The 20,751-nt window shown below is 50.4% G+C and overlaps 1 protein-coding gene across 3 annotated transcripts in view; it reads left to right on the forward strand.

The window, feature by feature from the left end:
- NOS1 (nitric oxide synthase 1) overlaps positions 1-15,452 on the forward strand; it is a 193,179-nt gene extending 177,727 nt beyond the window's left edge. For all 3 annotated transcript variants that reach the window (XM_042234646.1, XM_027956540.2, XM_042234647.1), the window contains 7 exons: positions 815-1,025; positions 1,892-1,979; positions 3,508-3,629; positions 4,912-5,060; positions 6,536-6,730; positions 8,493-8,611; positions 9,586-15,452. In XM_042234646.1, the coding sequence (XP_042090580.1) occupies positions 815-1,025; positions 1,892-1,979; positions 3,508-3,629; positions 4,912-5,060; positions 6,536-6,730; positions 8,493-8,611; positions 9,586-9,601 (900 nt within the window). In that variant the 3' untranslated portion in view covers positions 9,602-15,452. The remainder of the gene's footprint in view (positions 1-814; positions 1,026-1,891; positions 1,980-3,507; positions 3,630-4,911; positions 5,061-6,535; positions 6,731-8,492; positions 8,612-9,585) is intronic.
- Positions 15,453-20,751: the final 5,299 nt, after the last annotated feature.

Here is a 20,751-nt window from a genome sequence, read left to right on the forward strand (position 1 = left end):
ACTGGAAAAACCATAGCCTTGACTAGATGGACCTTAGTCGGCAAAGTAATGTCTCTGCTTTTGAATATGCTATCTAAGTTGGTCATAACTTTTCTTCCAAGGAGTAAGCGTCTTTTAATTTCATGGCTGCAGTCACCATCTGCAGTGATTTTGAGCGACCCCACTGAATCTCCAAGTTCTCTGACGGCAGTAGAAATTGCTAACGCTTTTTTCTCCTTCCTTTGGAACCCTTTTTGTTCAGTTGTTTAGTCGTGTTCAACTCTTTGTGACCCCAACCCCACAGACTGCAGCACGCCAAACTTCCCTGTCCTTCACTATTTCCCAGAGCTTGCTCAAACTCATATCCATTGAGTCAATGATGCCACCCAACCATCTCTTCCTCTGCCATCCCCTTCTCCTCCTGCCCTCAATCTTTCCCAACATCAGGGTCTTTTCCAATGAGTCAGTTCTTCACATCAGATGATAGTATTGTTCATTTGATTCTCTACCTCCAGCCATTAAAACATATAGAAACAACTCTTAGCTCACAGACCATATGAGCAGGTGGCTTATGGGCTAAATTTGCCACCACCTCATAGCTGTGTGATCTCTATATCCCTCAGTTTCCCCATCAATAAAATAGGGGTGACAACCAGGCTTATTTCATAATATCCTTGCAACAGTGAAAACTTGGCACAGGATAATTCCTATGTAAGACTTAACTGTGACTACTTTTTAATTTCCCTTCTCCCTGAACCTCTGCGAGTGAGCCTGCCTTGAAAGTTCACTCCAGGGTCTGGCTGCAAGTTCCCTTCTGTCCCTGTCCATGGTTCAGGGTCTGCAGGAGTACGAGGAGTGGAAATGGGGCAAGAACCCCACCATCGTGGAGGTGCTGGAGGAGTTCCCGTCCATCCAGATGCCCTCCACCCTGCTCCTGACCCAGCTGTCCCTGCTGCAGCCTCGCTACTATTCCATCAGCTCCTCCCCGGACATGTACCCCGACGAGGTGCACCTCACTGTGGCCATCGTCTCCTACCGCACCCGAGGTGGGCAGAGGAGCTGGGACAGCCCCCCGGCTCTGCATTTCCCACCCTGCTTCCAGGGGCCCCTGAACAGCTGCCTAAACCTCTGCCAAGACCCAAACCCTGGGGAGGAGACCCACCCCTCTCCAAGGTCAGGAAAACTACGAGAAGGAGCAGTGCAGCAAACTGCCTCTTAGGCAGAGCAAGCTCTGTGCAGAATTAGGAGAGAAATGAGCTGTGCATTTGGAAGCCTCTGCTCCCAAAGCCCGAGACCCCCTTCTACTCCCTTCCTCCCTTTGTACCCGCAAGGCAGCAGCTAGAACAAACTGCCACCGTCTCTTCCCTCAGAGCGGGGAGCTCTGTGCTCTATGACACCCAGCTGGTTGTAGGGCAGCCAGATACCCTGACCTCTGTGCCTGTGTTTTCCATCCTTGGTAAAGAGGTGAAAATGCATGGTGCCTGGGAATTCCCTGGCAGTCCAACGGTTGGGACTGTGGGCTTTCACTGCTGGGGCCTGGGTTCAATCCCTGGTCGGGGAACTGAGCTCCTATAAGCCACAAGGCACAGCCAAAGGAAAAAAAGTATGTGGTACCTGAGATAGTGCTGAGACCAGGGTCCTGGCAGGCCACAGAGAGCGCATGGACCAAGGCCCTTGCAGTGGACAGGATTGGAATCCAGCCCGCCCACACCCAGTGGTTTCACAGCCATGGGCCCACCCCAGCTTTACCATTTCCTCTTAGCCATCAGAGCAAGGAATCCAGACAGGGAGCCCTAAGGCAGAAGCTTGGCGTCGGGGCTGTGAGCCTTCTGTACTGGAGGACTGGGGAGGCCGGGGGTGGGGCAGCGTGAGGGACAGTAGATGAGCCAGAGCACCTCGGTTATCCTGGTAGATGGAGAAGGACCAATTCACCACGGCGTGTGCTCCTCCTGGCTCAACCGGATCCAGGCTGACGAAGTGGTGCCCTGTTTCGTGAGAGGGTGAGTAGCAAACGAAGAGAGAGAAGCAGCCATCCCAAGTCTGCATCCTCAGGTCCTGAGATGGGGTGGGTGGGGCCGGTGGACCAGCCGGAAGGGTTCTAGAGAGGTGGCCGAGTCAGGCAGGGCTGAGATCAACATTTGGCATCACTCCCAGCTGTTAGGCAACAGGTTCGTGGGTTCAGAGCAACCTAGCAGGAACTAAGCAAGTCCTCTAGTCAAATTCAGGTCAGTGCAACAGATATTTATCAAGTGCGTGTCCTGTGCTAGCTGGGGCCACCACAGCCAACCAGGCAGTTTCAGGCAGTTTCAGCCTTAATGGACTTTTCAAGCCAATGAAATTCCTATCTGAAGCCTGCTGGCCACCCCATGTGTTCCCAGTTTCTTAGAGACCAGGAAGATTTAACGACCCTCCCTGTCAACCACCTTCCCCTTCCAAACTCACTTTTAAAGGATATTTCTGCCCTCAGGTAACAGTACTGTATTGTACACTTAAAAACATGTTACAAGGATCAGTTTCATGTTAAGTGTTCCTACCATAATCAGTCAATCAAATAAGAAAAATATAGCCTTAAAAACATAAAAATTTAAAAATCATTGATATGCCTCAGCTTAGGCCCTCTGCACTTACCTGCTTTGTCAGCTGATAACGTCCCTACCTAAACTGTGGACTTGGACAGTCATTTTTCTCAGCTATGAAGGGTAGAATGGTCATGGTAATCCACATACCACCAGCACCAGAATCCCCTGGGGTGCTTCAAAAATGCTGAGTCCTGAGCCTAGACTTATTGCATTGCCAGCCATCTACACCCTCTTTGAACATCCCCATGTGATTCTTTTGTACACGGACATTTGCAGCTCCCAGATTTGGAAAATCTCATAGATGGTTAATTCAGTGGTTCTCAGCCAAGGGTGATTTTGCCCCCCAGAGGCCCTTGACAAAGTCTGGAGATATTTTTGGCTATCACAGCTGGAGGGTTTTCCAGGCTTCTAATAGACAGAGGCCTGGGCACTAGTCTGTATCCTGCAGTACACAGGACAGCCCCCACCTCTTGGTCGTGGGACTGTATACAGAGAATTATGCAGCCCCCAATGTCAGGAGGTCTGAGGTAGGGAAGCCCTGCATTTGATCCATCCCACTCCCTTTGTGGCTTAGCTCAGATAATGTGGATAATTAGAAAGTAGAGTGATAGGCAAACCCTGAGGATCTCCTGTTTGGGGAAATTCCCCAAATTTATGGGACCTCCCAACCATGAGAAGGGCCACCTGACCACAGCTGAAGAGCTTTAAGTCCCATTGTATTTTTACCCAGGATGGCCATCTGGTTTACCTAAGATCCAACAGGGTTTTGCTTTTCTTTTTTTTTAAAAAAATTTTTTTATTGGAGGATAATTTTTTCACAGTGCTGTTGCTGAGCTCAAATCTGATCAAGAACTGTTGGATCTCTGTTGCTATGTATACAGCAGAGATCCAACAGTTCTTGATCAGATTTGAACTCAGCCAGCCTCCTGACTCTCCCTTCCTTGTCCAGAGCACCCAGCTTCCACCTGCCCCAAAATCCCCAAGTGCCCTGTATCCTGGTTGGCCCAGGCACTGGCATCGCCCCCTTCCGGAGCTTCTGGCAGCAGCGGCAATTTGATATCCAACACAAAGGTGGGTTGTGGTCCAGCAAGCACATGATTTCCTCCCCCTGGATCCTGGGAGGGCCGCCTGTATCCCAGCAGCCAGGAGGCGTGACGCTGTTCTGTCTCCTTTGCATCACAGCCGGAGGAGGGACGGGGAACACTGTAGCAGCCCGACCCACAGGTGAAGTTTATGGTGCAATTCAAAGGACCCATCCAAACAAGTCATCCACAGAACTTGTTGCAAGGCCTGAAAGCCCATCCCCAGAAGACATTTCTTGGACTGTTAAGATAGGACCCCCATCTTAAAATCTAAGCAGTCCTAGAAGGGGTGTGCATTAAGCCTTATCCAATGGATGTGTGTTTCTGGGATAGTCGCAAAGGTGGTTGCTATGTGAGAAACACAACAGATCAGCTTTGGGAGGAGAGAGGGAAAAAAACCCACAGTCTGACATGCATTAAAGAGAGATTTACTGAGCATCTCATGGATGCCAAACACTATTGGAGGTGCTAGAGGTGTAGCAATGAACAAGACAGAAACAACTGGACACACACACACACACACACACACACACACACACACACACACACTTGCCCAGTGGAACTGTCATTCTAGTGGAATAGCAAACATACATTCACAAAGTACAGTTGACCCTTGACAGACATGGGAATTGCGTGGGTCAACTTTCATGAAAATTTTTTCATTAAATCCATATATACCATCCGAGGCCAGCTGAGAGCCCATGGATGTGGAACCACAGACACAGAGGACCAGCGGGTTCAGGGGACCGACTATAGCACTTGAGCATCAGGGGATTTTGGTAAAGGGGTGGATCCTGGAAGTGACCCCCTGGGATACCAAGGGACTTCACTATGTACTGGGCAGGGGTCTGATGTACCTTTACTTCTTAAAATAGCCCTATGAGGTTAGATGCTGTTATTACTTCCATTTTTCACGTGGCGACACGGAGACATAGAAAGTTCATCGCTCAGCATCACACAGAGCTGGGATTTGAACCCAGGCAGTCTAGCTTCCAAGTCTGGGGGTTTGGTGCTACCAGTGTTGGGGAGGGGCAGAGGAACGACTGAGACCCAGAGAAAAGAGGTCTGCTGAAGTCTGAACACACTTTACTTACTTCTGTCACTGTGTGCATGTGTGTGTACACGTGTGCATGTGTGTGAGAGAGAGAACATGTACCCCTGCCCCAGCGTCCGCATGCCTCTGCCTGTGTCACGCGTGCTAAGGTTCCCAGCGCCCCGACACCCCCACATCCGGCGTCAGAGCTGGCGGTGACAGGTTTCCCCGCCCCCAGGAATGAGCCCCTGCCCCATGGTCCTGGTCTTCGGGTGCCGGCAGTCCAAGATAGACCACATCTACAGGGAGGAGGCCTTGCAGGCCAAGAGCAAGGGGGTCTTCAGAGAACTGTACACAGCCTACTCCCGGGAGCCAGACAAACCAAAGGTAAGCCCCAGCCGGTCATGCACGTGTGCCTGTCCACACACGCACACCCTGCTCCCGAAACACCCTCACCCCTTCTGAATTCTCCGTGACATTGCTCTGAACTTCAGGAAGCATGGAGCATAAACATGCGACCTAAAGTATTTAACAGCCCATACTCTGTCATGCCACTTACATGAAATATCCAGAACAGCCAGATCCATAGAGACAGAGGCTGATTTGTGGTCACCAGGGGCTGTGGGAAGTGGGGAATGGGGAGTGGCACTTAATGGGTACAGGGCATCCTTGTGGGGCAGAGGAGCTTGTGGAGCTAAATAGGGGGATGGTTGTTCAACACCATGAATGTGCTCCATCCCACTGCGTCGGGCTGCACACTTTAAAACACACCTGCATTTTACATTATGTTTATTTTAATCACAATAAAAATATTTATAAAATGAATTAAAAGAGACTTCCCTGGTGGTCCAGTGGTTAAGACTCCATGCTTCCAATGCAGGGGACACGGGTTCAATCCCTGGTCAGGGAACTAAGATCTCACATGCCTCAGGGCCAAAAAATAAACTTTTGAAATAATTAAATATGAATTTTTAAAAGTTAAACAGCACCTCCCCACCCCAGCCAGGGAAGGGGTACCCAGAGGGCCTGGGCAGCAACTGCTAGGCACCTGGCATGAGAGTTCATCAGTGTCTCAGTACCTGGCACGGTCGTGCCTGAAAGTAGCAGCTGAACACCAGGCTCGCCTGGGGGAAGCTTCCTGAGCAACCCAGACAAATTCCCTAGAGGCTGCACTGGACACCCCTTGTGCCCACCCGATATTTCCTTAGCCCACTGTTTATCGCAGCAGCTCCTACAGCAGCTGACTTTGCGCAGGTGTCACCTGCGAGCCCCTCCCCCATCTCCTGCTGTCTGTCTGGGGCTTCTCCTGCACCCGGGCCTAGGATGCCTACAGTACCAGCCCCACACCTAGAGGTGCATGGGTGTAACTGTTCATCGCAGCAACTCCTGCAGCAGCTGGCTTTGCGCAGGTGTCACCTGCAAGCCCCTTCCCCATCTCCTGCTGTCTGTCTGCGGCTTCTCCTGCACCCGGGCCTAGGATGCCTGCGGTACCAGCCCCACACCTAGAGGTAAACGCCCCCGGCGTGACCGCTGGCCACGGGAGAGAGGAGCTGGTAGAGAACACCCCGCTCTTACGCCTCCGGCAGACAGCTCTGGAGCATGGGCAGCATGGCTCCCTCGAGGGTCCTCAGCAGAGGCTAGCTGCAGAGCAGGGGTGCAGCTCATCACTCTCTCAGATGGACAGTCCCTCTTCCCCTGCCTCATTCTTCCCAGTCTCCTGCATCGCTGCACAAAAAACAGACCTGCCCCCAAGCCCCTGGGTCAGGCTCTGTTCCCAGGGTGGTGGGGGGAGGGGGGTGAGCTACACAGCCTGGCTCCTCCTCACCAGTCCTCCCGCTCCCCACCCCCCCACACCCCCGCAGAAGTACGTGCAAGACATCCTACAAGAGCAGCTGGCAGAACCCGTGTATCGAGCCCTGAAGGAGCAAGGGGGCCACATCTACGTGTGCGGGGATGTCACCATGGCGGCCGATGTCCTCAAAGCCATCCAGCGCATCATGACCCAGAAGGGCAAGCTCTCAGTGGAGGACGCTGGCGTGTTCATCAGCAGGCTGAGGGTGAGTGATGGGCTGGCTCCTGGGAGCCCTTTTCTGGCATCCTGTCTCCTCTTCCTCGTCTTGTCTGTCTCCGTGACTCAGAGGACCCATGATGACATCCCTGTTCCCATCTTCCCATTTATGACTGGGGGTAGAGGATGCAGGTGATCCCAAACTACAGTAGAGAGAGAAGGAAAGATAGCTGGGCATGCAGTGTGTATATTAAATAGAATGGGGAGCTGTGATCTATGAAAATGACAAAGCGGGTGGGCCACTAGTAGTTAGACAGAAACGATCCTAACCCAACCATTCCTGTGCCCAGAACCAAGCTGCAGGACTGCCCTGGGCAGTCATGCAAGTTGGCCACTGCACAAAAAGGGGGCAAGTAGGGGATGAAAGTCACCACCAGGCTTGGCCTCCCATGCAGCACGCCTTGGCATGGAACTGTGTTCCTCCCAGAAGGAGGGGTGTCTTTTCCTAATTTGCAAAAAGGCTAGTAGCAGCCCAGGAAGCAAAGTCCCAGCTCTGTGGTCAACTGCCCCAAATAGAATAAGTCCCAGGCCTCCACAGACCTCCAAATGTGACCCCATTCTTCTCCCTGCTTCCCTAAATAAGCAGCAATCGCACATTTTTGCAGAAGAAGCCCTTGCTCTAATTTTTATATTAAACCCCTACTAGGTTAAAACAGTAACAACAGCTTTCCAGTAGAAATGCCAGGGCACCCTGGAGAACTGCAAAGTACCCTACCACTCTGTCTCTTTGCTGTAAGTCCTTGGGACACATTTTCATAGATTCTGCAGAAGAAGGTCGAAAAACCACCCCAACTTAAAATGAATCCACTCTACAGATGGGCAAGTTTCTTCAAAACCTTTGGAACTATGGATGCCAGAAACTCTGCTCAATGTGTATTCCCCAAACACCGCCTTTCCTCAGCGAGGGGTCGGGGGGCACCTTGGCCCCTTGTTTAATTCTCAGCGACACCGCCCTATAGGATCTCCTTAATGCCCATCCCTCAGTTCTGCCAAAGGCGCTCCAGTGGCTCCAGAAACCCTTGGATGCCCCAAGTTCATCCTCACTCATGGTGTTTCTCGACTTTTCTTTTTGTTTGTTTCTGGGCAAAGCTGAGCTAAGATACTCATCATCAGATAAACTATGTCCGGAGAAGTTTCCACTTTGGCAACTGTGGTGTTCCCTGAGTGCTAAGTGGGCACTTTGGCCTTTCTTCCATCTCTGCTGGTCTCTACGGACGGTGATGTTTCACACTAAACCCAGCCAAGCCCCAGATCTGAACTGGCAGGAACAAGGAAGAGGGAGGAAATGGGGAAATGAGCTGAAGTTTCCCCTGGACCCCCTCAGCTCTTCTGTCCTTAGCACCCACAAAGCAGCAGCACTCTCTCTGGGTGGGAACAAAAGTGTTTGTTGCCAGCTGGGCTTAGAGAGACCCCATGCCCTACAGGGCAGAGGCTCTTGCTAAAACACAGTCTTGGAGACTAGAGGGGTCTTCAGGGTGCCCTGAGTTACATCTCATTTCTTCTCTCTTTCTTTTTTTTTGGCATGCCGCAGGGCTTGCAAAACCTTAGTTCTCTGACCAGGGATGAACCCAGGCCCCTCCACGGAAGCACTGAGTCCTAACCGCTGAACCGCCAGGGAACTCCCTGTGCCTGGTATCTTCAGGAACCATCTTCTCCACAGATGTTCCCTTCCAGGATGTCCGTGTGTCCACCCTTCTCCATGCCCTCGGCTGGCATTTGGAATCTGATCCCTGCTTGTTTCTGTTGCCTAGGATGACAACCGCTACCATGAGGACATTTTCGGGGTCACCCTGCGCACATATGAAGTGACCAACCGCCTTAGATCTGAATCCATTGCCTTCATTGAGGAGAGCAAAAAAGACACCGATGAGTAAGCTGGCTCCTTCCCAGGGGTGAGGGGCGGGCAGAGCCCTGGCAGACGGAGATGCCTGACTCCATGGCTTTCCCACGCTGGGGCCCCAGACCAGCAGCATCAGCATCTCCTGGGAATGTGTTACAAATCCAAATTCCCAGGCTGCCCCAGCCCGGCTGAATCTGAATCTCTGGGGTCAGGGCACTGAGCAGTTGGTGTTTTTACGACCCCTGCAGGGCATTCTGAGTTCCCCTCAAGTGTGGGAACCCTGGCTATGGATGTCAACTTCCACCGGGGCAGCCCCAAGTTGAATGATGGCTCTTGCCACTGCAAAATTTGTGTTCCTGTTCACTTCTCCTAGGGTTTATACTACCTCCCTTGCCCCTCAAATTCTGCTAGCATTCTCATGGATGCAAATTCCAATCGCTATTATTTTGACGATTCCATTTGTCCTCTAGAAATTGCTGGAAATGGTCTGAGGTATACCACACAACTGGGGTTGAGTGTAACTCTTTAAACCTTACATTAATGCCATGACACGTCACCCTTGATTGTAAGCTCACTCCCTGCATTGTCTGCCTCAAACCCACCACCAAGTGCCCTTTAAATTAGGTGGGAATTCAGTGGCCTTGTTTTCAGTAGGCTAGGGCGCACACACTCCATTTCCTAAGCTGTTCCCCTTATGACAACACGGCAGTCTTGAAAACAGACTTTGGTGTCTAGCAAGCTGACGTTATTGCCTTGAAGATCACAGCTCATCCTGGCTTGTTGTGTGGCTGAGCCAGGCTCATTCATCTGTTCGTTGATTCATTCTTCATTCACTCAGGATGAGTCCCACCTGGGTGCCAGGGCCTGTCCCCGTCTCTGGGGCTGCCGAGGAAGTAAAAGAGACGAAGTCCAGAGCTCAGGGAGCTTTTCCCTGAGTCTCTTTAAGGAAGCAGAGCAGCCTTGCTCCTCGGGCACTAACTCCCTCCCCGCTTCTCCCCCTACAGGGTTTTCAGCTCCTAACTGGACCCTCTTGCCCAGACGGATGGCAGGGTGGCTGCCCCATTGCGCTCGGCCGGGGTGGCTGCTTTCGTAAGCACGGACACTGCTGGACCTTCCCTTCGGGCACCCCCACGTGGCCCCCGCTCTGCCTCTCGTCCTGTCGCTGTGTCCTGGTCCTCCTCTCCCGGGTTCTCACCTCTCAGTGGTTTCCCGGCCCTCTTGGGTTTTCTCCTTGAGTTTTCGTGCTGCAGTGCTACGCCTTTATAGTCCACAGTGGCTCTTACAAAGCCGTCTCCCTCTCCCTCTCTTTCCAACAAGGGCAAATCACCGGTGCATGAAACCACTGGAGCATGGCCAGGGCTCGCGTTGGGTGTTTTCTGGGGTTTGCCCTGGAGAGGCTGCAGGGACCGGACAGAAGAGTTTTTGGAGCTAGTCCCTCAGCCATTCGAATCCCACCCGATCCTTTTTCATGATGACGTTCTGGTCGTGCGTGTGTGTGTGTGTGTGTGTGTGCGCGTGCGTGTGTGTGATGGGCCTGGGTCTCCCTCTGTCCTCTTGCCTGTGGAAACATGTTGCCTCCAGACCCTCGGTGCCAAGAAATATGCCCCAACACATATTGGAGCCTCACACATCCATAATTAAGGGTCTGTGCCAGTATACCTGAAACACATGGACGCATCCTAATTGTCCTGGTTATAAAGGGTCAGGGCATGGACGTGGGGTTTGATGACCAAGGGGGAAATCCCTAGTGAAAGGGGGCATTAGATGCATTTAGGTAGTGGCACCAGTTAGCAGAGATCTTACTGGGAGATTAACCCATCTGATGGATTGGGCAAACCCACTTCCCAGCCCCACCCACCCCAGCCAGGATCACTTAATTGGCCCTCTCAGTCACTCTCACTCAAGACCCAAAGTAACATCATCCAAGGGAATGAGCTGGAAATAAGGGTCTTCCTGTCTTTGCCGCTGGGTAACTTTGGAAACATTACTTGTTGCTTAATTTCCCCTAATCGTAATGTTATGAAGCTAAAAAGTGTGAATGGATCAAACTTTAAAGTTGTGAAAACTGGAAACAATATCAAGGAAGAGTATCACATATATATATGTGTATATATATATATATATATATATATATATAATTTTTTTTTTAAATTCTCCCACGTGGGGCTTGCTGTTTCACCCCTGGGGATAAAGTAATGGAAGCCAGTGAAGGCAGATAGGTTGGAGAGGGAATCTGTCATGAAGCATCTCACAGCTTCCTCTAGAGCCAGGGTGGGGAGGATCCGCCTTCATGCTTTTGGTCTTCTGAGATTCCCCCCATTTTTTAACCTGATAAGATCATCTTAACAAATTATTCTCAACTCAGATTAAAAAAAAAAAACAGACAGCAAAGTCATTGGCAAGCATCAAGGTGGGTACTGTTTCTCCCAGGCAGACAACCTGCTGAATTCACCTTCTCCGAGGGAATGAGATGGAAAGGTCCCTTTCTACACTTACACGCTAAAAGTCAATGGTAAGCAGTGCCCAGAGACAGCTGATGCTCCCGAGAACCCCTTCCCCAAGGTTGAAAGACAAGCAGCCAGTTTGGAACTTCCGGCTTATTTCATTTTGTCTTGTCCTACAGAAAGCTAGCCCTTTTCTTTCTATACAGTACACAAGCATTTCTTTCTTTATTTCTCTGCCAGAGGGAGAGAGCCCTGGCCCTCTCTGGAAGGGCCTTAGATTTGGGATGCCAGAGGTGTCCCCAGGAGGTGCCCTTAAAGACAAAGGGTAAACTCTGTCTCCCTTTTTCCACCCTTCCCGGCAGCCCCCACTGGTGTCATATCCCTGGCGCTCAGAGTTCGACTTCATGCCAGTTCTGATTACCCTGCCTGCCTTTAATCCTGTTTTCTCCAGCTCAGGCTTCCGTGGTACAGAGACCAAGCGCTCAGCATGCTCGGCTGACCCTCTCTGACCTGGAGGGAAGCCCATTTTAAACCCTTTCTTTCCTGCAAACACGATCCTGGCTAGTAGCTCTCCTCCCAGCAGCTTTCTTTCCAACCGTTTGAGCCCTTTGGAGATAGCTCCTAAGATGTCACTAGCTTCTGGGGGACTGAACTGCTGTGTTTGACCCCCATCACAGAGAAATGAACCAGTGCTCCCGTTTCCAGATCAAGTTTTATGCACAGATGCTTTTCCATCACCAGATAAATACTTAAGAGCACTTATTCCATGCCAGGCACCTTCCTCATATAGCCCTGCTCATCTAGTAGCAGGCAGGGCGAGGGAAATAGCATCTTGTGTTATCAGGTAGCCTAAAGAAATAATCGTATCACCAAGATTTATCTTTCTTCCCAAGAATGATTGTTTGGTTTGGTTTTTAAGTAAGTACCTTTCAACCCTCAACTCAAGCTGATTCATAACCGCTGGCTAGAGGACAGGAGATTAATCTGGTGTGTGTGTCTCATTTGACAGAATCTCTGATACCCAAAGCCTCGCTGTAATGAGCCCATCAAGAGGCAGGAGTGGAAGCCTGGTTTCAGGCTCAGCTCGGATCCACAATAGCTAAATACTGCCCTCTTGTGGTCTGTGTAGTTCAGTCCCAGTAGCCTGCAAATTTTGGTGTGAACAATTAGTGAGCAAAAATGGGGTTGGCTGGGCATCTGATTCGGTGGGGGGGGCGGGGGGGGTGCGGGGGGCCACCCTAGTTGCAGGTCTCCTATTTACCCCTCCCTCTCGAGCTGGACAGAAGTAACTCCAACTCGATTTAACAACAGTGAGTTTGGCCTGGAGGGACACGAAACCCCCTGCCACAGGAAAGTGGGACAGCCATGCTCTGTGGCTGTCATTGTGAATCCTGTTCCTATGGCTGTGCTGCAAAAGAAGCGGAAGTCATTAACCTCCCAAAGAGGATACAGGCTTTCCCTTGGCTTCTATGGAGTGAGACAGTCAGGTGTCTTTGCTTTGGGGGCAATGCTTCAGACCCACCGAAGTGGAGTTTTAAAAGCAGCCCTGAATCCAAACAGTAACTCTGCCGTCATTTCTGCAGACAGCCCTGAGCTGGTGACCTAATCTTTCTGAGTAAACACAGCCCCCTTTATCACAAAGTGGACTAGATGAGATACTGTCCAGAAAATGCCCCAGTTGCCATACCTGGCCCATGATGAGCAATAGAATCTTGTTTCACTTAATCAGTGTCAGGTCTTACCTCTCTGGTATCTGGAAGGCACAGTCAAGTGTACAGAGCAAAACACAGTTCCTCTCTTACAGAAGGTTAGGCTCTGTGATGCAGAGACACAGGTCTTAGAATCAATGTTCAGGCCTGCGGTTTGAGTGATCACCAGGATTCCCCCAGCAGGTTTGGGGAAACGAGATTGCCAGGATGTAGGAGGTCAGGGGAGCAGGGGTGAAGCATGGATGGAGAGCACACAGGATGGGTATCAGGTCTGGCTTCTGACATAGTCCGGCTTTGGGAGGCTGAGGAAGATGGAGGTACGCAGCAGAGACAGGCGGGGAACAGATGGAATTTTGTCAAGGGATTTTGTCTTTATTTGGTAGGCAACACGGAGTGCTTAGGAGTGGTTTTTTTTTTTTAAGGGGAAGATGAGCTGATGGGAGTTATGCTTGGAAAAAAATGTTCTGGCTGCAGCATATAGCATAGACTGCTGACCTGTTGAACTATTGGCTAGTTATTGCAGAAAGCCAAGACTTGAATGAGGGAAGGGGGTAGATTATAGCGATAAAGACATTCCAGGGGTTGAATTACCAGGACCTGGACTCCGACCTGGTGTGGACAAGGAGAACAAAGGCAAAGTCAAGAGTTTTGCCTCTAGGCTGAGAAACAGGTCTCAGGAGGAAAAAACAGGCTCCAAGGAGAACTGAGTTTTCAGAGGTGACAGGAGAGCTAGTTCCCCCCACCCCAAGTCAACAGGGTGGTCCACATCTAGATGGGCAGAAAGAGAACTGACCTCAGGCCACCAGACATCGGCCCGAGAACGCAGGAATTTCTTGCCAAACACACTCTTTGCAGCCACCTGCTTGGGGGCTTCCAAAACGAGGTCAGGTTTTGCCCTAAGTCAGGTTTGCCACAAGCAAGATTCTCTGACCCAGATCACGGTGCCAGAATGATTATCAGCAAGCCGATGTCTGGACTCCTTACGACCATGGCTCTGGTCCCTTTTAATTCATGCCATTTGGAAAAGTGTGCACTTAAGATCTTAGGCTGGCCATGTTTCCTTGTATATTTCCATTGCCCCTGCCACCGATATCCAGCATGGCGCTATGCCCGCCTTACCCTCGAAGCCTGCTGTCTGAATAGGCACGTTAATCTGAGACTGCCTGCCAGAGACAAGGAAAAAGAAATATTAATCTGGGCTTCCCTTGGGACCTGCCCACACTCCGTGCTTCTCCCAGCCCTCTCCTGCATCTAAGTGTGCCATTCGACTCAATGAAAGGCCAAAAGCAGGGATGGAGGATAAAGAATCTGAGAGGCTGTGAAGGAAACCTTGCCCCCTTCCCTAGGGACTCACCAGAGATGGTCCCCACAAACCTGAAGCCTTGGGGGACTAACAGCAGCCTGGCCTCTCCTCTTTCTCCCACACCCTCTGGGACCTTGGTCCACCTGCCAGTCTCTGCCTGGCGGCACAAACACACGGATGTGTCTCAGGTCCAAGGACTCAGGTAAACTCTTACGCCAGGAAAGCAGGAACTGTTTGCAGGGGGAGGTGGGGTCTGTTCCCTATTAATACTGTCTGAGTTGTGTGCTCGGGAGGTGATTGGGAGTAAACACACCCCAGCATGTTTCTGAATTCACTATTTCCTAGAATATCTGAGCAAGCAGAGCATGTGTGTCTGGTCCCAAGCAGAGACCGTTCTTAAGCAGGTGGCCCTGGCAGGTGGGAACAGATCTGCCCGAAGATACAGCTTTCCAGAGTCTTCTAGAAATTGGCTCCAGGACATCAAAGTGCCCAGACTTGGCTCCTAGGAGATGCTTGGAGGCTCTAGTCCAGAATCCGTCAACCTCAGTACTGTTGGCGTTTGGGGCTGGAGAATTCTTTGGGTGGGGGGCTGCCCAGGGCTTTGCAGGATGTTGGCCAGCATCCCTGGCCTCCACCCACCCACCCGATCCCCCCGAAAGTTGTGACAACCAATGGTGTCTTCAGACCTTGCCAGATGAACCCTGAGGACAATAGACTCTCTACTGGCTGCCCCAGGCCTTCTTACCATCCACCTTCTAGAATAAGCAAGGCATTTCTCAGGCCTCTGGTTTTCCTTCCATTATCTGCTGCCCAACAGAGACTCGAAGGATTTCAAGAGGAAATGGAAAAGTACAGTTTCACCAACTCCCTCCCAGGACAGAAAGTTGACAGCCCCGATGGAGTAAGATGCTGTGCCCTTCGCGTCCAGTTCAGACGAAGACTCATGGAGGCCCAGTGCCCTCCCGTGCCCACCCCCCTCCCCGCCTCCACCCTTCTGTCCTTGCTGTCAACTTGTCGTTGTGATTGTAAGACCCACTCCGGGCTCAGCAGTGGTTTTCCAGGCGGCGCCGGACAGGTTTGTGGGTGAGGGTCGTCCTGTGTCGCTGGGCAGGTGGTGGGTTTCTGTTCCAGGTCTGGGGAGCCGGGGAGGTGGGCTGAGCGCGAGTCATCGCCTCTCACCACACTGCACCATCAGAAAACTCGGACCTCCCCCTACCTCTGAGCTCTCGATGCTGCTAACGCCGCCAAGTGTCCCGTGCGCTCCAGCACCTTCCCAGAACGCGCTCTGCGAGGTTGTCCAGGCTGTGCTCGCCGCATGCTCTTCTTCTGTATCATTCTTCTAATTTGATGAAATTCAACAAAAGTCTATTTATGCCTGTTTGCATCATGGTCAAAATATTAAAAAGTGGACTCAACTCGAATGGCTGTGGTCTTTTGTTTGACAGGCCTAGAATTTCTCACGCCTGTTGCCCACTGCGTGCAGCTGGCCAGGTGCCCCCAGGAAGCCTAGTCTGAGATAGAGGTGGCAGGAGGCTGATGGGTGGGGATGGGCCAGGGAGGGAACCTGAGCTGCCGCGTTGTCTCAACAGAAACTTCCGCCAACCCTGCCGGGAATTCCAAAGATGGCCTTGCAGGACTGTCCCCAACGTAGGACAAGGAGCCCTAAGCGCTCTGCAGCTGAAGCCATCTCCCAAGGGCATGAGGGCGTTCTCAGGGTCCAGAGGAAGAGCTGCAGACTCCTGACACAGATCTGGAGGGCAATTCTCAGTGTCCTGTCCACCCTCCTCCCGACACCTTTGCCCCCATCCCTAGAAAGGAACCCAAAGGGAGAGTACCGCCTTCTCCCTCAGCCCTCTCTCCCTGTACACACGAGCCTGAGGCCCTGAACCTAACTCCGAGCTGACTTCAGACTCGATTCCAAAGGAAGAGACTTCCAAAGCAATAAAAGGGGACATCCCCAGCGGTCCAGCGGTTAAGACTTTGCCTTCCAATGCAGGGGATGTGGGCTCGATCCCTGGTCTGGGAGGTAAGATCCTGCATGCCTCTTGGCCAAAAAAACAAAAGATAGAAACAGTGCTGTAACAAATTCAGTAAAGACTTTAAAATTGGTCCACATCAAAAAAAAAAAAAAGCATTTAAAGGACAGATGAAAAGAAGCAACCCCAGATACCCGGACAGAGTGGCCACTATGAAAGGACCAAGGGAACAGTGCCTTTATCAAGCCCTTTTGGACGTGGCCATTTAGATGCTCTCACCAGTTTGACCTTCACACCTATTTCCCAGTCAAAAAGCATAAGCTATTAGGTACTCACCCTTTTAAATTACGAAGTTATTTATCCAACAGCAAAGATACCCTTAACACTGTTCCTGACTCTTCTGCCCCATCCCTGAGCCTCAGGGCCAAGTTCAAACAGGAGATGCTGATCAGCAAGGAAGCAGAAAGGCAACACTTGATCCACACTGCTCTTCAGAAATGAACTAAAATAATGGCTAACAGTTATTGAATGCCAGTCTTTACAAGAATACTCCGACATGTTACCATTGCTCTCCACACGTTAAAACTTGGGAAGCTAAGGCAAGAGCTTGGGGCTTTCCTGGTGGCTCAAATGGTAAAGAATCTGCCTGCAATTGAACTTGGAGGCCCAGGTTCAAACCCTGGGTCAGGAAGAATCCCCTGGAGAAGGGAATGGCTACCCACTCCAGTATTCTTGCCTGGAGAACTCCATGGAGAGAGAAGCCTGGCGGCTGCAGTCCATGAGTTCACAAAGAGTTGGACACGACTGAGTAACTAACACTTTCACTTTCAAGGTGAAAGCAGCTCAACCAGTCAACACAGCCAGTAAGTATTAGAAATGGAGTTTAAGCCCAGACCGGCTGGCTTGAGAATCTGCATTTTTAACCACCACCTGGTTTCATACCAGAAAAAAAAAAAAATGCCGCCTGCCATTTCAGTAAACAAAGACTGCTCCTGCCATTCCTGTTTAAACAACTGGACAACCCACCCCTCCCCCTCAGTGCACCCAGATGAGGAGTCAGGACAGAGAAAACCAGAACGCTGGCCCTAGGTAGGTGTTGCTGCTAAAAGATACATATTCGAGGAGTAATTTCAGTGCACCTGGACTCTTACATCTTCCCATGCATAGAACAGCACTAAAATCATTAACTTCAGAGGGCTTGGTTTTTGTGCATGTGTGTGACTAGCAGTGGAGAAGGCGATGGCACCCCACTCCAGTACTCTTGCCTGGAAAATCCCATGGGCGGAGGAGCCTGGTAGGCTGCAATTCATGGGGTCACAAAGAGTCGGACACGACTCAGCGACTTCACTTTCATTTTTTACTTTCATGTGTTGGAGAAGGAAGTGGCAACCCACTCCAGTGTTCTTGCCTGGAGAATCCCAGGGACAGGGGAGCCTGGTGGGCTGCCGTCTGTGGGGTTGCACAGAGTCGGACACGACTGAAGCGACTTAGCAGCAGTGACTAGCAGTCATCTTTTGATGTTCCACTTCGTGTCCATTTGTCTTCAGCAAAAACGCCTACATACCCCAGCTTCCCCCTTTCTTCTCTGGAACAGTTCCTCAGACCAATCTGAGATGTTGCCTTTCCCAGGCTAGAGTTCCCAACAAGGTCCCACATAAAACAAAATTCTTAACTTTTCAGTTCAGTTCAGTTGCTCAGTTGTGTCCAGCTCTTTGGGACCTCATGAACTGCAGCACGCCAGGCCTCCCTGTCCATCACCAACTCCCGGAGTTCACCCAAACCCATGTCCATTGAGTTGGTGATGCCATTCAACCATCTCATCCTCTGTCGTCCCCTTCTCCTCCTCTCTTCAATCTTTCCCAGCATCAGGGTCTTTTCCAATGAGTCAGCTTTTTGCATGAGGTGGCCCAAGTATTGGAGTTTCAGCTTCAACGTCAGTCCTTCCAATGAATACCCAGGACTGATTTCCTTTAGAATGGACTGGTTGGATCTCCTTGCAGTCCAAGGTACTCTCAAGAATCTTCTCCAACACCACAGTTCAAAAGCATCAATTCTTTGGCGCTCAGCTTTCTTTATAGTCCAACTCTCACATCTATACATGACTACTGAAAAAACCATAGCCTTTGACTAGACGGACCTTTGTAGGCAAAGTAACATCTCTGCTTTTTAATATGCTGTCTAGGTTGGTCATAATTTTCCTTCCAAGGAGTGAGCATCTTATAATTTCATGGCTGCAGTCACCATCTGCAGTGATTTTGGAGCCCCCCAAAATAAAGTCAGCCACTGTTTGCACTGCTTCCCCATCTATTTGCCATGAAGTGATGGGACCAGATGCCATGATCTTGGTTTTCTGAATGTTGAGCTTTAAGGCACTCTCCTCTTTCACTTTCATCAAGAGGCTTTTTAGTTCCTCTTCACTTTCTGCCATAAGGGTGGTATCATCTGCATATCTGAGGTTATTGATATTTCTCCTGGCAATCTTTTAGGTTGTGCCTTTTTTTTTTTCCAGTTGACACAGTGCTGCTGCTAAGAGACTGTCATAGTTCAAATCCAGGCTCCTCCACTTCTGAGCTGTGCAACTTTGGATAAGTTGCCTAACCTCTCTGTGCCTTCATTTCTTCACTGTAAAATAGGTTGTGATGATTTTGACTTCATTGCCCTTCGATAGGATTAAGTGAGTTGATGTATACAACACACACAGAACATAACAGCATGGAATGGAATAGAATAGGACAGAATAAAGTAGTCCTATACATGAGTAAACTAGCTCTGGTTCCTTCCAACTTTCTCATTGCTTTCTCCACGTATTTATTTATTTGTTGCTGTGCTAGGTCTTCATTGCTGTGTGTGGGCTTTCTCTGTTTGCAGCGAGCAGGGGCTACTCTCTAGTTGTGGTGCGCGGGCTTCTCACCATGGAGGCTTCTCTTGTTGCAGAGCGCGGGGCTCCAGGGTACGTGGGCTTCAGTAGTTGCGGCTCAAGGGCTCCAGAGCACAGGCTCAGTAGTTGCGGCATGCGGGCTTAGTTGCTCCATGGTATGTTGGGATCTTCCTGGAACAGGGCTTGAACCCGTGTCTCCTGCATTGTCAGGCGGATTCCTAACCACTGGACCACCAGGGAAGTCCCAGTCCTTTTTCCTCGTTGAAACTCAAAACAGCCCCATCTTGTTGCTGTTTGCCATTTGACACTTAGGTGCTAGGTTTCCCAGACCACCTGCCATCACAGGGGACACTGGTTTTAAAAGCCAAATCCTTGCCCTCTCCCCACACCTGCTCACTAGTGCGCGCTGGGGATTTAGGTTTGACACCGCCGCATTTTTAACCAGTTCCTCCATGTGACCCGTACACACACTGGAGTTTTGACAGGCCCAGCCTCAAGAGGTGGCTGGGGAAAATTTAACATTTATGTGCCTCCTGGCTGGGGTGGCTTCTGTTGCCTGGCAACCAGGTGAAAAATCTAAGTTTACACCGAAACAGAACCTTTCCAATCACAAATCAAAAGGAGAAGGGGGCGGGAAACAAGTGGGGGAAGGAAAAAAAGGAATTTTGAGTTACAGCAGGTCAATACAGAATATGGGCTTCGCAGTCAGTTGAATAGTAAAAAAAATGTACTTCCGTTTTTCATTGTACCCTTCGCAAAACCGCTGAGGAAGCAAAAAAACAAGGGAGCGTATTTACAATCAATACAGAGCTTAACCCACATCAGTAGAAGGAAATCACTTTAGCAATAACCTCTGGAGGAAAATAAGATTAAGTTAATCACATAGCAGAAGATTAAAATCAGAGTAAATAGTAAATTAGTAAAGTGATTTTTTTTTTAAGACGCAAATCTTTTAGATTAGTAAACCTGGGTCGGGGCAGGGTGAGAGGACAAGGGTAGATGGGTCTCCTGGCATCTTGGCATCTTCGTTTTCTCGGCTGAAAGTCAGAGTTGAGGTTGTAAGTTTATGTTGGAAGCCCCACTCTCTCCTCCCTAGTTTACTGTTTCCAGGAATTTTGAGATCTTCAAGGGTGATGAGTCCCACGTGCCATAAGGATATATTGGGGAAAAGAAACTCTTAAAGGCAAGAAAGCCTCTAAGACACACTACCACCTCAAGGTGTAGTATCTGTGCCATTAAGCAGTGAGTAACTGAGTCAGTTCTGTTTTGAAGGCTTTGAAAAGAATCGCTAATGGAAATATAGCTATTAGCAGAAAAGCCTCAGGGAAAATCTGTGGGGAGAGACACCTGTTTCTTGCTCCTCCAAGCTGGTGCTAATAACGTCACCTTCCTTGAAAAGCGCACACTGCCCCCAGATTGCCCCTTCCAGAACCGTCTCTTTCAGCCCACTTCGCCTTTGCGCAAAGGCCTTTGGGACCACCAGGGGCCAGAGCGGGAAGACCAACCCCTCTGGCCAGCGCTAGTGCCTGCTCTGGCCACAAGCAGCCTTTTGCATTTCTGTTTCGGCCACTGCTCCACCCAAACCACCCAGTCTTCTGATTTGCCCTCAAGGGCTCTAAACACAGCTTTTATTTTCCTTCTAGCTTGCCTTTGCTTCTGCCATGCCCCTCACCTAGAGAGCCCACCTCCATTGCTGAGGGCAGGATTCAAACACTGCCTTTTCAGGGAAGCTCTCCTCCGCCGTCCAGCCATACTTCCTGCCTGTACCAATTGCTTGGCATAGTGGAGGTACTGCTTTGCAATTATGTGTGTGTGTGTGTCTGTTTTACCTGCTTCTGCGTATCCATTATCTACTGCCAC

This window comes from Ovis aries, chromosome 17, assembly GCF_016772045.2.
Source record: "Ovis aries strain OAR_USU_Benz2616 breed Rambouillet chromosome 17, ARS-UI_Ramb_v3.0, whole genome shotgun sequence".
NCBI classification, from domain to species: Eukaryota; Metazoa; Chordata; class Mammalia; order Artiodactyla; family Bovidae; genus Ovis; species Ovis aries.